This window comes from Sprattus sprattus, assembly GCF_963457725.1.
Source record: "Sprattus sprattus genome assembly, chromosome: 8".
In the NCBI taxonomy this organism is placed as follows: domain Eukaryota; kingdom Metazoa; phylum Chordata; class Actinopteri; order Clupeiformes; family Clupeidae; genus Sprattus; species Sprattus sprattus.
The window spans coordinates 33,075,336-33,092,846 of NC_137927.1; the positions used below are offsets into that span (position 1 = coordinate 33,075,336).

Below are 17,511 nucleotides of genomic sequence, written 5' to 3' on the forward strand. Positions count from 1 at the left end.
GTAAATTATTGACACCATCAAAATAGTTTTGTGTTCCATTACTCTACTTACCCTTTTAATAGTAACCTTACAAGCACATTGTATACCCACTAAGCTGTTCTACAATACTTGAATGCTCTCTCCCCTCCTTATACTCTATCAATTTTGTATATATCATGTATATCATGTTATCTTTGTACGTGTTGAGAGCATTTACCACATGTATTCTAGCATACTCATCCTGATACATGTATGATTTATTCTGCCATGTTTCTGATTGTTTCCCCTTCCCATTCTACTTCCTCCCCTTCTGCCACAATTATTTGGACACAAGCTAACGTCCATTTAGGTAAATGCATGTGTAAGCAATGACAAAAGATTACGGTTACACTTGAGAATAACCCTTGTTAATAAAGTAAGGGATAACGGCCGACAAGCTGTGCAGTTCTACGAAGTTAATGGACGCTGCGGGGCAAAGAACACCACAACGCGGAGTCCATTAACTTCGTAGAACTGCACAGCTCGGAGGCCGTTATCCCGCTTATCTCCCGTTTACAACATCCAAAAATGTTTGTATTATTATTGTTATTATTATTTAGAATTTACTTTATCTTTAGGACATTTATTATGCAAAATAACCTGATGAATTCTTGATTTGAAGCCTAGTGCTCCCGTTAGAGAAAGTAGTGAGAAAGTAGTGCGTGGAACTGGACCTTTAGTTTCCCCGGGCGTTGCTGCAAAGTGACACTCATGAGCTCACCTCTGTAAAGTAAACGGACACACGGACACAGGTATTGTTCATAAGGTTTTACTATTTACAGTTGAACTCCACGTTTCCGTTGATGGTGAAGTTGGACAGAGCAACAGGGAGGTCAAGTTTAGTAATTTTGGTCGAAGGCTCACAATCGAGCCGGCTAGTTAGCCGTGTGAGCTACCATCTGTTTCAATGTTTTTGTTTTATAAGCGCTAGCAGCCGCCTACAAATAATATTCGAGACTTTCAGTTAAGAATTACAATACTCTGCAACATTCGTGTAGAACATAAACAACTAACCGAGTCAATTTAGACATATAAAAATTCGTGTAGATAGCTTAATTGACATAAAACATTGCCCACTAACTTCTCCCAACACACCGCCATCTTGGTTCAAATTATCCTAGCTGTCAAAAAATAAACGTTACGTTGGTTGTCAATGGAAACCATTCAAGAGCATTGATATGGAACGGCGATTTAACTTTTCTACTGGGACTACGTCCAAGGTGTGCGGTTCCACGAACTTAATGTACACCCCATTAGCCAATCAGAAAACAGTATTTCGTTCCAGAGGGAGATAACCGTTTATGAAGCATGTGTTTCTATTGTCTGTCTATTCATCATTTACAAATCATTATCACAACATTTACAAACGTTAGTAAGCTATTTATAAATGGGTAGTAATGTATTTATGAACATGTTTTCTAATGATCTATAAAATCTGTTGAAGCCATCTAAGCCCTGGCCGAAATAGCATACTGTAAAATCAGCCTTGTTCCAGAACCATCAATTAGCTGGGCATAAATGGAGTGAACCATTTCAATAATCTCCTAAGCACCAGACATGGCAAGTCTGTCCACCACTTCGTCTGCAATTGGCCAGGTATGCAACAATTCAACATCATTGACAGCGTGGACGGAAAAGCTTCTCAATTTTAGCTATGATAATTGAAGTGAATTCAGTTATTAATATATCATTGTTGCTGCCTGGGTCCAAACTTAGAATCTCTGGGGACTTTAACAGTTTGCGCTGAACTGACTCGACTGAGCAGTCAGATGAGTGTAGAAGGCAATGTTGTGATCTTTGGGAAGTTTTTTCTATAGAGATGAGGTAAGGGGCTTGGTAGCATGGGGCCAAGACAACAACCTGTCTCTCAACGTCTGCAAAACAAAGGAGATGATCGTGGATTTCAGGAGGCTGCACATGGGGGGGTCAGGACCCCATACTCATCGAGGGAGCTGAAGTGGAGAGAGCCTCCAACTTCAAATTCCTTGTTGTGTACATCAAGGATGACCTAACCTGGTCCATGCAGGCAGGCTCAGCAGTCAAAACTGCACAGAAGCGGCTATACTACTTCTCCGCTGCCGACCGCAAGGCCCTACAGAGGGTGGTGAAGACAGCGGAGTGTATCACCGGCAGCCATCTCCTCTCTGTGCAAGGCATCTATAGCATTAGATGCCTGAGGAAAGCACAGAACATTTTAAAGGACCACAGCCACCCAGGCTATTAAATATTCTCATTGCTGCCGTCTGGTAGACGCTACCGGAGCATCCGAACACGGACTACCAGACTTACAAACAGCTTTTTCCCCCAGGCTGTAAGGCTTCAGTATCAGCAACACTGATCCGCTGAACAATCGCCACCATCACTTACTCCCTGCTCCCCCACTCATACAATACACTTCTTTTTTTTTTTTTTTTAACTTAATTTTAATATTCCTCACTTCTTCAAACTTTAAACTGCTGCTAGCCTTCTACTTTTGTTGTGTGTTAATGTTATGTGTTATATGTTTGTTGGTTTGATGAGAGAAATTACCTTTTGCAAGTGTGCCTTAGTGTTTTGATAAACCATGTAGGTCATTTTGGCAAATGTATTTATAGCTTTTTTTGATCGAGAGATGAGCCACAGCAATCGAGAAGGAACCTTTCATTTTGGGGGCAATGACTATTCATATGAGAAAATAATTTGGTTTTGAAGCTTGGGTTAACTGATTTGGGTGAGAAATGACCTTTTGAAGGTGATCTATGTCGTTGTGCTGAACCATATAGGCTATTTTGCCAAATGCACTTAGGGCTTTGAGATTGTAATTTCTGTTTCAAGAATTGGGCCAAAGCAATGGAGAAAAAACTGTAACAGAATAGAGCCTCTCATTTGCAGAAGGACATATCTTGAACCTGTTTGTATTCTTCTATACAAACAAGATCTATACAAACAAATCAATATTGTGTTTAGATACTTCCCTTTAAACAATAATATATAATACTGTGAAAAGTACAATATCTCTTCATCTCCCGTCTCACAGGCTTCATTAGTGCCGTTTAACTTTATGTACGTATGTAAACTGGTCCAGGTAATATAATGGTTTTACCACTAGAGGGAGCAATTTACTCTTTAGTAAGCTGACCGTTTCCAACAGCCTAATCATGGGATACATGCTCAACTTGGTTGACAATCCTAATCAGGTTCACAATGCGTTGGTTAATGGCGCAATAGATTTAATCAAATAAATAAAAAATGAGCAACTTCATGTATATCTTCATGAGACTCACTCTGACACTCACACACAGTGTTTAAATGGCCTGCATATTCACTTACTATTATGTGAGAGAGTTCTATGCTCATTTTATGCACCAAAGGTCAAGATAAATACCCCTGTGAGGTTCTTTAATTATCAGCAGTCTATAAAAAAAGGTCTTTTGTGGAACTCTATGTAGTCTCTTTTTTTGTGGAGAAAAATTATATTTTCCAGCAAATAATACATAAGACAACAGGAACACTAGGTGTGCTGTTGTGTCATAGCGCTGAGGCTCTCAAACATTCTTTTCTGCCCAAAGTTCCTCTTCAAAACTAAATGGGGCCCTTCCTAGCAACAGGTGATCATCTAATCTCATTGGCTTCAATACAGTCAAGTCTTTCACCCGAGGGACTTTCCCAGATGGTGTGCCACTGGATGTAATGAGTAGAATCTGACACTGGGGGCACTGTTGTGTCAAACAGTCTTGTGCCACAGAGTCTTGAATCCTGAGCTGAAGCTCCTCTGAAAATTGAAATGAGTCTCTTTCCAGCAACAGATGACGTCTGTGTTTTAAAAAGACCTCATTGGCTGAATTAAGTGAACTGGTCCTTGTTTGGGACTTTCCGAAGTGGTTTTCAAAAGGGGATGTTTGTGTAACCAAGGTTAGTTTCACTTTCACTTGTTTGCTTTCTGAGAACAAACAATGCAATGGAAAAAAAACAGTGAGTCTGCTTTGACCTCCAATAGCACCATATGAGGACAGAAAAAGGCCTTGCAGCTCTGCTATTAGTATTACCACTGCCACCATCACTACTGCTACTGATAATATTAATCATAATATGACCATAAACCTACACAAAAAATGTGTCCTCTATATAACTATATAAATCATTTAACATTTTGAATCTGCACTGGTTTAAGTGGTCACTGTAAAATGTATTTTATGTAAGTTATATTCATTCACTATTGCCTGTAGGTTTTCACTTATCCATGGTTGAGCACACATAATGTAAGATGTAGCTCTGCAACATAGGATGCATTAGTCAACCACACTGCTAAAGCTGAGGCCTTTGGATTGAGCAAAGTATCTACTACATACATACATCTCTCATGTTCAGCATCCTCTCCAATTACACAACCATTAAAGTATCCACACACAATGCTAGTTTAGTTTTCATGCCTGTCAGAAAGCTGGACTTCATTTGTCAGCACTGTCAGAAGACGAGTCTTTTTACTACAGCATCAGGGCCTAGCATCTGTATTACACCCTCAGCATCTTCTACTATCATTTAAACTCAAGCAAACACAGCACTTAAGATTTGGTTTGCTATGAGGAAGCTGAGCCAAGCAATGTCATATTGAAAGTGTTGTCTGCCATCGCCTGCACTCACTCATTAAGGAGAAGTGAAGCTTCATCTCTACGTATCAGGTCAGCAGTTTTGAGGCGGGCAAACATGATGACTGGCTGCAGACGCTTGTGTTTATCTTCCTCTTGGCCTAAGCGTTTAGGGGTAGGGGCTTTCGGTGGTCTGCATCAGACGCAAACACGAAACCCAAATGCGTCGTGCACGGATCCAGGTTGTGTGCTGGAAGTTCTTCATTCTCAGAGGGAGTGAAAGGCTGGCGGTGGAAAGTGCAAGTCCTTTAATGTTTGTGCTGCACCCGTGGCCTGAGCCAGCTGATTAGACCCACAGGCTGAGAGTCTTAGTTTAGTATTTCAGCACATCAGCAGATCAGCTGGTGCACCTCCAGAAAGCCTCATCATCAGATGCTTTTCAAACTTCAAGTGATTGACAGTACATAACAGTATCAGTTGAGCTGCAGGAGCATTTTTGGAGAGATTCCCTTATTTTCCCCTCAGTTTCTGGTGTTGAAGGCCTATTCATCCATAAACGCTCATCCATGTTTACTCCAAATCCACTTAGAATGAAGCTTTGTAACGTTCAAATATATTCAGCTGCAGGGACGTGCACAGGAATTTTGAAGGGCCATTGCTCTGCCCTGGAAAAAAGGGGCAGCCTGGACGCATATTTTGCCTATATCACTTGAAACTCTCACTAACTGTCCAAGTTTTAACCCATGTCGGTTTAGACCAAGCCAGACAATACGAGTTGGATTAATCTGTCCCGTCCCAGTTCTTAGCAATCCAGATTGTTCCCTTTGTACCAAAACTGCCCTGCAACTATTTTGCCCTCATTTGTCCTTTTTCTGTTTTCCATGTTTTTCCATGGGCCTCCTCAGAGGCAAAACAAGCAGTCCTTCTGATGAGAAGTTTTTTACTCTCTGTTCTAACATTCATCTCACACAGAAGTCTTTTAAAAGCAATTTTATTTTGATTCATTTATTATCAATTTTATTTAATTGTTTTTAATATTAAGCACAATATTAGAACTTTGTAAGTGCATGGATTCATACAGTATGTGAGATTGATACTATCTATTGACATATTTCAAAATCTGTCTTTCAGAAGTTTGTTTGCATTCAGGGGTTTTGTGCTGTGTGGTGAAAACAGATATAGTATTTGTATAAACTTTAGTGACTTTGTACATCCTGTTGTACCATGAGTGAATGTCCCAGTAACGACCCAGAACTCCTCAGCCTGTTTCAGAGTGTACTCTGCTAGTAACTAGTGATGGCACAACAGCAGCCAATAGGCTTTCTTCCTTTCAGTGAAACAGGAAGTAGTGTGAGGAGACCTGTGGGGGGAGAGTAGGGACTTTTCTGTGACCTGCCTCTCTCTTCTCTGCTGTCTGTGCTCGTGTTAACCAAAGACAGCAGGGAAAAATACTCCATTTGTTGTGTTAATGTTGTGTGAATGTTGTGTGTCTGGTGTTAGTTGTTCTTCCTCCCTTGTTTAATTTGAATGGTTACAGCACATCATGTCGTCGGGTAATTTGAGCAGAGTACGAGTGAGACATTGCAAAAAATTGCATACTTGCAAAAAAAAAGTTTGAATCAGATTCCCTAATCCTCTGATCAGATGACAGATTCCTCTGGTGAGACATGGGTTTGGCATCTTGCCAGTCTCCTACCACCAGGCCAAACTGGTCTAGCTGGAATGATCTGTTGTTGTCTCTTGGCAGAGTCTGCCAGTCTAAGTGCCATTGCAATATATCACCTTTGATTTCAACATTTAAGTCATAATAATAATAATACCTTTTATTTATAAAGCGTTTTTTCAATGACCCAAAGCGCACAGACATACCAGTAATGGTAAGCTACGAGAGTAGCCACAGCTGCCCTGGGGCAGACTGACGGAAGCGTGGCAACCAAGCCCTCACTCACTCTCTCTATCACATGCATGCATACACACACGCACTCACACATACTTTGGTCTTGGCAGTCTGCCTACGGCCCCTCCGACCACCACCAACATTCATTCTAACATTCATACGATGTGGTGTGATGCATGTCTTGAGACAGATCAGCCTGAGAGAACAAAGCAGGCCCCTAAGGGACTTTGCTCTCATCATAGGAGCATATTGCCCCCCAATTTACATGCTGGGGGTAACTTTTTGGTGTGTAAACTTTGCTTGTGTGCAATAAAGTGTGGGTCGTGGACATCATGACTGAAGAGTATCAGTGTGGGACCAATGTTGTCTTTGTTTTTAATTGGATTGTATTGCTTATAAGGAAGGATGCAAGGAGCTACGACACAATAATACGTACACCCCCCCCCCCCCCCCGGCCGCGTGCACAGACACACACACACACACACACACACACACACACACACACACACACACACAGAGGAGAAGGAGGAAAGAGAGAGAGAGAGAGAGAGAGAGACTGACGGACTCAACGACTGTCACATTTTATAAGATGTTGCTGTATTTTGTTTTAGACAAGGTAACCTCTAAAACCATTTTCAGACTGTGGATCATTGTTAGTAAGCTATAATTTAATGATGTATTGTTATGATGTGGATGGTGTATTGCTGCTGCCCAGAGGGCCTCATATCAGAGGTCTCTTTCCATCACCTCTCTCTGGCCCCTGGGTGCTGGATGTCAGAGGCCCTGCAGCGTGATCAGCCAAGTAACCTCTTAAGAGTAAATGTTTTGGTAACACTTTCTATGAAGCCCAGCGTTATAAGGCCCTATAAGGACATTATAAGGGCCTTAATAATGACTTATAGCGATTGCTACGATGACTTATAGCTACTTTATAACTACGTATTATGTCTTCATGATGACTCATAATGACCTTTATGATACATTATATCAGTTCATTATGAATGGTTATAATTAAAGACGGAATAATGCATTATAAATATGTGACTGTCGGGTAACACTTGCTATGAAGCCTGCCTTTATGAGGTCCTATAAGGACATTAATGATGACGTTTTAAAAGTAGCTATAAGTCATTGTAGCACTCTTTATAAATATGTTTAGCATCTCCACAATTACTCATATCCACTGCTCTGAAACGTTATGTCAGTTAATTATAAATGGTTATAATCTAAGATAAAATGATGCATTATAAATATGTGATCATAGGTTTGTGTGGGTAATCATGAATCCTATGAAGCCTGCATATATGAAGCACTATAAGAACATTCATAATACCTTTAAAAACTAGTTAAGTCATTGTGGCACTCATTCTTACCTTCTCAGTCCTACGTCTTCTACCTTCTTGAGCGTGCTCTCAGGTCTGAAAGCTGTATTACCATCGATATTTGCTTGACTGGTTGATGAACAGATTTCATTGGTCCAAAAGCCCGCGGTGTCAAAGTTATGCTTTTATGTAGACAACTTTAATATTTCGTCGTTTCTGCAACTATCAGTATTTATTGTGTAGGGACATTGGGTTTGAAGTAATAACAGCAACTCTGAAGTTCAAAAGTCTTAGCCCGAAATCTTTACAATGTGTTTTTGTATAAAGTCTGAGCATCTCCAGAAAGTTTTAAATAAAAGGGTTTTCATCTGTATCCTGTTGTATACTGACAGCACTATTAACAAGTTCATAATGTCTTCTCTTCTCTTATCTTATCTTATAATAATCTTATATCTGTTTAAAACAACATGACCCTTTTGTCACTTTACTTAAAGCTGACAAAGTACACTTATAGAATCTTATATCTGTTCATAACAACACCACCCTTTTGTCACTTTACTTAAAGCTGACAAAGTCCACTTATAGGATCTTCTAAAAGTTTATAATATTCTATGTCTGTATAGCAGCCTAGTCACCATACTAATAACCATTAATGAATATGCATAATATATCACAAAGGTGGTTATGATGTGCCATGAAGACCTATATACATAGTTATAATGAGTGCCACAATGACTTAACTAGTTTTTAAAGCTATTATGAATGTTCTTTTAGTGCTTCATATATGCAGGCTTCATAGGATTCATGATTACCCACACAAACCTATGATCACATATTTATAATGCATCATTTTATCTTAGATTATAACCATTTATAATTAACTGACATAACGTTTCAGAGCAGTGGATATGAGTAATTGTGGAGATGCTAAACATAGTTATAAAGAGTGCTACAATGACTTATAGCTACTTTTAAACGTCATCATTAATGTCCTTATAGGACCTTATAAAGGCAGGCTTCATAGCAAGTGTTACCCGACAGTCACATATTTATAATGCATTATTCCGTCTTAAATTATAACCATTCATAATGAACTGATATAATGTATCATAAAGGTGATTATGAGTCATCATGAAGACATTATATGTAGTTATAAAGTAGCTATAAGTCATTGTAGCAATCGCTATAAGTCATTATTAAGGCCCTTATAATGTTCTTATAGGGCCTTATAACGCTGGGCTTCATAGAAAGTGTTACCAATGTTTTTAATGGAAGGGTTAAAGTAAGTAGGGGACAGGGACGTAAATATGGGCAGTGCAGGCAGTGCATTGCACCCTTGGGGTGGGGGGAAAAAGGTATAAAGAAATGGTAAAAAAGGAATTCAATGATTATTACATTTCAGGGCCTGGTGGTGTTTTTTGTTAAACATTGCAGTTATCTTCTGTCTCATTGTGTGCTACAGGCTTCATTTCAATCTTGCCTCTATATTTGTTGTGTGAATGTTGTGTGAATGTTGTGTGTAAGGTGTTAGTTGTTCTTCCTCCCTTTTTTAATTTGAATGGTTACAGCACATCATGTCGTTGTGGTAATTTGAGCAGAGTACGAGTGAGACATTGCAAAAAAATTGCAGACTTGCAAAAAAAAAGTTTGAATCAGATTCCCCAATCTTCTGATCAGATGACAGATTCCTCTGGTGAGACATGGGTTTGGCATCTTGCCAGTCTCCTACCACCAGGCCAAACTGGTCTAGCTGGGATGATCTGTTGTTGTCTCTTGGCAGAGTCTGCCAGTCTAAGTGCCCTTGCAAGATATCACCTTTGATTTCAACATTTAACAGCCCTAAAGGGACTTTGCTCTCACCATATGAGCATATTGCCCCCCAATTTACATGCTGGGGGTAACTTTTTGGTGTGTTAACTTTGCTTGTGTGCAATAAAGTGTGGGTCATGGACATCATGACTGAAGAGCATCAGTGTGGGACCAATGTTGTCTTTGTTATTAATTGGATTGTATTCCTTATAAGGAAGGATACAAGGAGTTATAATAACTGTAAACCCCCCCCCCCCTCTCTCCTCCACAGTCACCTGACCCTCACCTGACCTTTAATGATCATATAAAGCATCTGTGCAAAACCTCCTTCTATCATCTCAAAAATATCTCCAAGCTCCGCCCCACTTCAACCCTGCCAGATGCTGAGAAGCTCGTCCACGCCTTCATCTCCTCAAGACTGGACTACTGCAATTCACTGTTCATACTGATCACTGGCAGGAACATCCAGAAGCTGCAGTTCATCCAGAACAGCGCTGCTAGGATCCTGATGAGAGTCAGGAAATACAATGACATAACACCCATTTTACACTCACTACACTGGCTCCCTGTCTCATCCCGCATTGATTACAAAGTCCTCCTACTCACACATCAATGCATAAATGGTCATGCACCCCCCTACCTGCAAGAACTCATCACTCCCCAAATATCAAACCGCACCCTCAGATCCAAAAACAGTTCGCTCCTGCAGGTCCCAAACACCAGGCTACGCATCATGGGTGACCGGGCCTTCTCCTCTGCAGCGCCGCACCTGTGGAACAGCCTCACGGACCACTTAAGGGCAACACAGACATTGGACTGTTTTTAGACTGGCCTAAAAACGTTTTATTCAGAAAGGAGTTTGCTACTTTTTAAAAACGTATTATTTTTTAAACTATGCTTTTGTTATGGGCTGTTTTAACTATGTTTTACACACTGTAGCACTATGAGATTCAGTTTGAATGTAGAGTGCACTACAAATTAAATTCATTATTATTATTATTATTATTATATCTTATTATTATTATTAAAGTCTGATTGAATGGGTGTTTGGGTTTCTGAAACACCCTTTGAGGATCACCTATAGATGCTGTTTGAATGCAGGGACAGTGAATGATTAAGCTAAAAGCCCATAGAAAATAAGAATGGATTACCATAAACCAGTTAACAAAAAGCGTCTGAGAACCGTATGGTTATAAGTCTATAGATTTGAAATAGGCCTCAGTTGGGACACCTTTAATTTCATCAGGATATTGGTTCCAGAGCTGAGCAGCATAACAGCTAAAAGCTGCAAAATAAGGCACGAAGCCAATGCAAATGTATGTAGCCATAGGCCAACTACTGTAAATGAGCATACATACACACATTTAGTAAGTAGCTGCATATATGGCAGGAAGACTCCTGGCCAGACGTCAGGAATCTGTGTTTCAAATGTGATGTCTCAGAATGACTTTCTACCTGTCAACAGGTGATGGCCTTGTTTCAGGGCCTATGATTGTTGCAAGAAGTGGAATCAGTGGGGAGTTTTCCAGGCTGGTTAAACTTGAGTAGCTGCTTCTCTTTGTTATGACTGTGTGGTGGAGCTGGGATGGGAACTCAACACTGTGACTCTCAGTTCAGCTTCATCAGGGAATATAACAAAGTGGTGAAGCCAGTATCAGAGACCTAAGAATGCCTCTGTCACGGAGAAAGAATAAAAACCTCCAGAAATGAACTAAAATGGATGGTGCTGTGAAGTGCTCCTTTAAATGATCAAAAACTTGACTTTGGCACCCTCCCAGTCAGACATTCAAGTATGGATAAAGGTGCTTATAAAAGAGTTCCATAAACTAGATGCATGTTTCCCCCGGTTCTTGTCATGTCTATAGCAGCAGCATTTTGCACCTTTTGAGCCCATCCAGCTAGTCAAATCTGTATATTGTGTGTGTCCTAATGAACCACCTCAGAGGTGTGTGGCGCTATGCCAAATAGAGCTTGGAATATGAGAAGCTGACGCCTCTGACTTTTGTATTACACTCAGTGTCAGAGTCATGGTGTCAGCATCTCCTGCTATCAGATAAACTCCTACAGTTCCCAAGCAATGTACTGATGGTAGTGTATTGAAATTTTAGTTACACACAGGAAAAGATTGTTTGGAGACTTCCCACACTGGCCAATCAGTGGCCAATCCTTTCACTGTCACATGCAAGTCCTCATGCTGGGCAACCTAACCTGACCCACATAACAACTGGCCAACCAAAGGAGCTGGGCCTCATGTTGTACCAGGAGTCAGTAATGGCTCTCCTTCACAGTACAACATGCGCTGCTTGTAGCCCATAGTATGTGATAAACACGACACCATAGAACCTCCAATAATCTGCACTAAAATGGTCAATAGAACAACTCTGTCGAAACAATCCTCAACCGACATTCAACCCCCAAATACAGTTTTTAAATCCACTCCTTCAGAAAAGAACCCCTTCATACCCTGACTCCATCCCTCCATGTAATGATTCATGTTCATGTTCTTCACCCTCACACAGAGATCCTTAGGCAGGTTCCATCACTACAGGACTGTGAGGAGGAGGAGGAGTCTAAGGAGTGTTGGGGACTTTACCGTGGCCTGATTATCTTTGCTCCGGTGGCTGTCAAGACACTTATCTGCTTTGGTCAGTCATTGTAGTTCATTATGAGTCTAGCCTCAGTATGTATGAGGTACTGGATACGTCTCTCTGTAAGAGTCTGTACACTGATGTCCAAGAGGGGACAGGAGTCAGGCTGGGAACCACAGCCCTAATGACCTTCACCTAGAGACCAGTGCTGTTCATTATTTCTTAAGCTAATATGCCTTTGAGGTAAATCCTCTGCCACTTGCTGATACATAATGGTGGCAATTACACACATCATGCACATGTTGCATACAAATTATACGTCCCTATTGTCTTGGTTTACAGAGTTGCATTACAGGGTTTTTTTGTTTTCCTGTGCAGACACACATAAACCCCTGTGCTCCTCAGGGTGATTTGTAATTATGTCTCAGTCTGAGCTGTTGCCCAGTAATAAGGGATGAAAGTCTGTGTTGTAAATGCAGTTGGTGATTAAATGGCTATGCTGTGAAGTGAACTGAACTGAAGTTTCTGATGTGATGTACCATTTCTAGAGCTGGTTTGACCCTGACACTGCAGCAAGTAAATTGCCATCAAAATCAATCTGAATTTGGTAATAATATACATTTGGAAATAAACAACCGGGTATCCTGATAGTTCTTAACACACAGATGCTGTAAACTGAAACAAATAACAAAGCTAGGTTTCCTCTATTGCCTCCCTTTTTGGTGTCTGAAATGTAGTCTGTGTGTATGTCCAAGTTTGACCATTGTGGTAAAATGGACAGGGCTGTTTCTATGAGTTTCTGATGCTGCCCTGATAGAACATGGTGGGAATGACACTGATACCACGGGAGAGCACATACTGATCCAATGAATGCCTTGCCAGTGCTAAGGGTCTCTTTGGTTCAACTGTACACTACCTAAATAACTATAATGCATATAAAAAATGAATAAGCATGTTTGTTGAAAATGATACTGAAACTAATAATATATATAATATATATATAATAATTATGTGTATTTATAATACGGGTAGATTAAATCAAGCATTCTGATTGGTTGAGAGTGAGTCACGGGGTGTACTGTATTGAGCCTTATTGAGCTACGCGTCGGGCCTAGTAACACCCTCGAACAGTACATTATTGACGATACAGTACTATTATTTAACTAAAATGCATATGACACTAAGATATGAAAAAGGATGTTTGCTTTTTCAATACTTCTGTAGTCTAGTTGGGCGTCATTCAAAAAATTGTAGTCGTCTGAGACACCCTGCATTTGAACTGATAATTCGATCCTAATATATAAGACATGTTATCAACCTTAATTCTGATTGAAGTTTTGGAGTATGGCACCATTATATCTCCTCCCTTTGCTTTGGTCTCAGAATGTATGCAGCAGGAAAAAACCTGAGGTATCATTTGATCAAATCAAACGGTGAGAAACAGTTGGTGGTTTCATTATAATAAGTTAATGAACACAAATTTGAAGTAAGTGATATATCATTAAGTCACTAAAGACTTGACAGAAATCTTAGACTGAAATTTGACAGGAGTGTTCTCCTGGACACAGATGAATCACTGAGGAACCTGATTATCTGATTGGTTGCTGGGTGAGTGCGTCTCAGTTGAGTTTCTCTGTAGTCTGAGAGAGTTTGTCTTCCCTGTGTTCTCACTGTCTGTTCAACACTGATACCCCTTCAGTTCCTGCCTCCAAAGATGACTTTAACATGGATTTTACTGGTCCTTCCGGGGATTATCTGCACAGAGACCCAGAGTGAGTAAACTGCCTCTTTTAGTTCACTGGGGTTTTCACATTGAGAATGCTGAGGAAAGATAACACTTGTGAATTATATGAGTACAAGTTCAATACTGCATAGAAAATGTAGCGGTATGAGTTGTTTACATATTATCTCTATGTGATACTGTAACTGCATATCTTTACATTTCTAGACAAATTGTTCAGTTGGGGAAGAGCTGTCCACATATAATCTTTATAGGATAAAGTTACATTTCAAATGAAATGAAATGTGTGATTTACCACCATGGATAGAACTCCAGTATATGATGGTGAAAGGAGTGGGGAAATCATAACGTGTACACTGAGGATAGGCTGCAAAATATCACAATGAGATCATTTATGAATTAGTCCTAATAAATGTCCTTGATGTCATGGTTACATCAAAATGAAATAATATTTATCATACCTCCACCGAGTTGTGTAGTTAAAGTGTCCCTATCACATACACATATTGACATGTATTGTATCAGCTTGTGCAGGGGTTTAAAACTGTGTTTTGTTGTTGTCTGTTCCAGTTGTAGATGTGGACATGTCTCTGTTTGGGTGCACAGACTCAGAGGGAGAGGAGATGTATGGACTGGATGGGGAAGAGTACTCTCACGCAGACTTCACCCAGGGCAAATACGTTATGACACTGCCTAAGTTTGCTGATCAGTTTGAAATGGTCGAAGGCACATATGAGCAGGCACTTGTAAACATGCAAATCTGCAAACAGAACCTGCAAACAACCATAGAATCATACAAAAGTCCAGCAGTAGCAGAAGGTGAGTCTAAATAACATCACTGATTTTCTTCAGCCAGTTTTAATCACTGGTATATGACATATTTAAGGAAAAAGCTGTTTTATGACATTAGAATTTTCTCTCACTCCCTGAACTCTCCTCTCTCATTCCTCTTTCTACTGCAGTAATAACTGAATGTCTCACAGCATATGAAAGGACTGCATGACAGCTACACTTGTCTCTCCCTCATTGTATGTTTCTCTTATGTACAGTGTGTGTGTGTGTGTGTATGTCATTGGTTACTGATGATAAATCAGTGAGTGTTTATTGCACAGTAATGTCTTCCTGTCAGGGGGACACCATTTCACTCTTTTATGTGCGTCCCCAGCCCCCCCCATGAGCTCCATCTACCCCAGAGATGAGGTGAAGGTGGGCACTGTCAACACTCTCATCTGCTACATCGCTGGGTTCTACCCTCCTCGACTCACCGTGCAGTGGACAAGGAACAACAAGAATGTGACCCAGGGAGTGAGCAGCAGTCAGCTCCGTCCGAATATTAAAGATGGTTCCTTCAGCCAGTTCTTCACCCTGAAGTTCACCCCTCAGGAGGGGGACATGTACACCTGCACTGTGGAGCACTCGGCACTGGATGGACCTATGACAAGAGATTTTGGTAAAACATTTTCCCTAAGGCATCGTGAGTTACTCTGATAGAAGGAGATGCAGCTGATCTTAATGTAATGTGAATTAAGTTAAGACTCCCATGTGTTATATGGAATGCACATACTTACCGTGTCAAAATAAAGGCTCAAACTAGAGATAATCAATCACTTCAGTCAAACTACCATATTACCATGCAAGGTTTCTAGGCCCATTTTCTTACAATGTATGTGTGTGTGTGTGTGTGTGTGTGTGTGTGTGTGTGTGTGTGTGTGTGTGTGTGTGTGTGTGTGTTTGTGTGTGTGTGTGTGTGTGTGTGTGTGTGTGTGTGTGTGTGTGTGCATCTGTGTCTTCCTCAGATGTTGAAGTGTCAGAGCCCAGTCTTGGTCCCTCAGTGTTCTGTGGAGTGGGTCTGACTTTGGGACTGCTGGGAGTGGCTACCGGAACATTCTTCCTCGTCAAGGGAAACCAGTGCAACTGAAACTGCATTCCAATGTGGCTTTCAATTCATTCCCCTTCAGATCACAGGCATGCAGATTGTTTGAAGTACATGTTATTATTCTAGGGAAGATGTAATTAACTCTGAAAATCAAATGAAAGTAAATCAGAGTGCCAATGTTTGCTGTGGATCTGTACTGTCTATGAAGCTCAGTTACTGCAGTCTGTGTACAACTTTATTCATAACTTGTAGATACACACTTGACGTATGATTTTTTTCCTGGAAAGTAAGATCAAATATTTCCTGTGATTTGGGTTGGTGATTTAATAAAGTTACTTAAAGCAAAACTGTATGAGTAGCTGCATGAGACACACTCATTCATCAGTGAATTGTTTTAACGTATGAATTTAGATAAACTTTGCTAAATATTTTCTGTCAATAAAAACAATAAAAGTTATCAATTAAAATAATTTATTTTATGGATATGGTTTTAATATTGGGTTCAAATTGTGCAGTCATCTTTAATATGCATTCAATAAATGGGCCAAGACGTTAGAAATGCCACATTTATGAGAGCACAGATTCTGATGAGTGCTTTCTATGTACTTTATGTTGCTTCGATATATAATACAACACAAAAAAATTGCCTACTACATCTATCTATAAATCCAGGAATCTCTGTGTGTCTGTCTGTCTAGGGCGTATCTCCCTGACGGTAGTTACGTTAGTTATGAGATTTCGCATGTAGCTTACGCATGTCATGAACCTGTGCATCCTTGATTTTGAAGATTTTTGAATTTATAGTTTGCGAGATATTTGTATTTTACCGTTTCCCGTAGGAAACAATGGGTTATCGTTTCCCGTCCCGTCGGCACTATGGGTAGTGACGTCACAATCAAACAATATACGCCTAGCAGTATTAAACTATCCTGCCTTCACTCAAAGTTCAGAATAGCGTTGGCTACGATAAGAGGTCCGCATTCAAATTCTTCTTGGTGAACAGATACAGATTTTTGCTCAGGTAATCTTAAGACAGTGATTGATTTCGTTTAGATTATTTTTAAGCTTCTTTATATTAAGTTTCAAAGTAATGTCTAGAGTTGTACAGTCATCTAACAGACAGGGAATAGTAATCCATCAAAGTCTGTCTGGGGCGTATCTCCCTGACGGTAGTTACGTTAGTTATGATATTTCGCATGAAGCTTACGCATGTCATGAACCTGTGCATCCTTGATTTTGAAGATTTTTGAATTCATAGTTCGCGAGATATTTGTATTTTACCGTTTGCGGTAGGCACTGTAGTGAGGCACTATGTAGCGGACCCGCGCGACGTGAATGATGTCATAGTCATAGAACAGTCGTTGTCATAGATGTTACCCCAGCTGATGCGTATGGGCCTGGCATGTAACCAACTCTCATTACCATGTTAAGTAGTATATTGTATTTTGATGTATTTGTATAAGAGTTAGCTTTCTATTCAATGTTGATGGTAAGCCTAGACCAGTGACCATGCGTTCATGCATCTACTGACGCAATGAGAGAGGTTTTCAGATGTGTCCCGATGTATCTGTCGTTATTCGTGTGTAGACTTTGTTTTCTCATTATTGCAATATTATAAACCTCAGTCTGCATTTACCCTGGCTGGGAGAGGCTGTCATTCGGAAGATACTGTGTGTGATCGCCTTTGCTCTGTGT

At 40.3% G+C, this 17,511-nt stretch overlaps 1 protein-coding gene across 1 annotated transcript; it reads left to right on the forward strand.

The window, feature by feature from the left end:
- Window positions 1–13,870: 13,870 nt before the first annotated feature.
- Window positions 13,871–16,176, forward strand: LOC308369045 (H-2 class II histocompatibility antigen, A-Q alpha chain-like). Its single transcript, XM_080843378.1, has 4 exons — window positions 13,871–13,971; window positions 14,511–14,759; window positions 15,106–15,390; window positions 15,737–16,176. Exons 1-4 carry the CDS (start codon window positions 13,914–13,916, stop codon window positions 15,856–15,858), a joined length of 714 nt encoding a protein of 237 aa, XP_080699504.1. The 5' UTR covers window positions 13,871–13,913; the 3' UTR covers window positions 15,859–16,176.
- The last annotated feature ends 1,335 nt before the right edge of the window (window positions 16,177–17,511 follow it).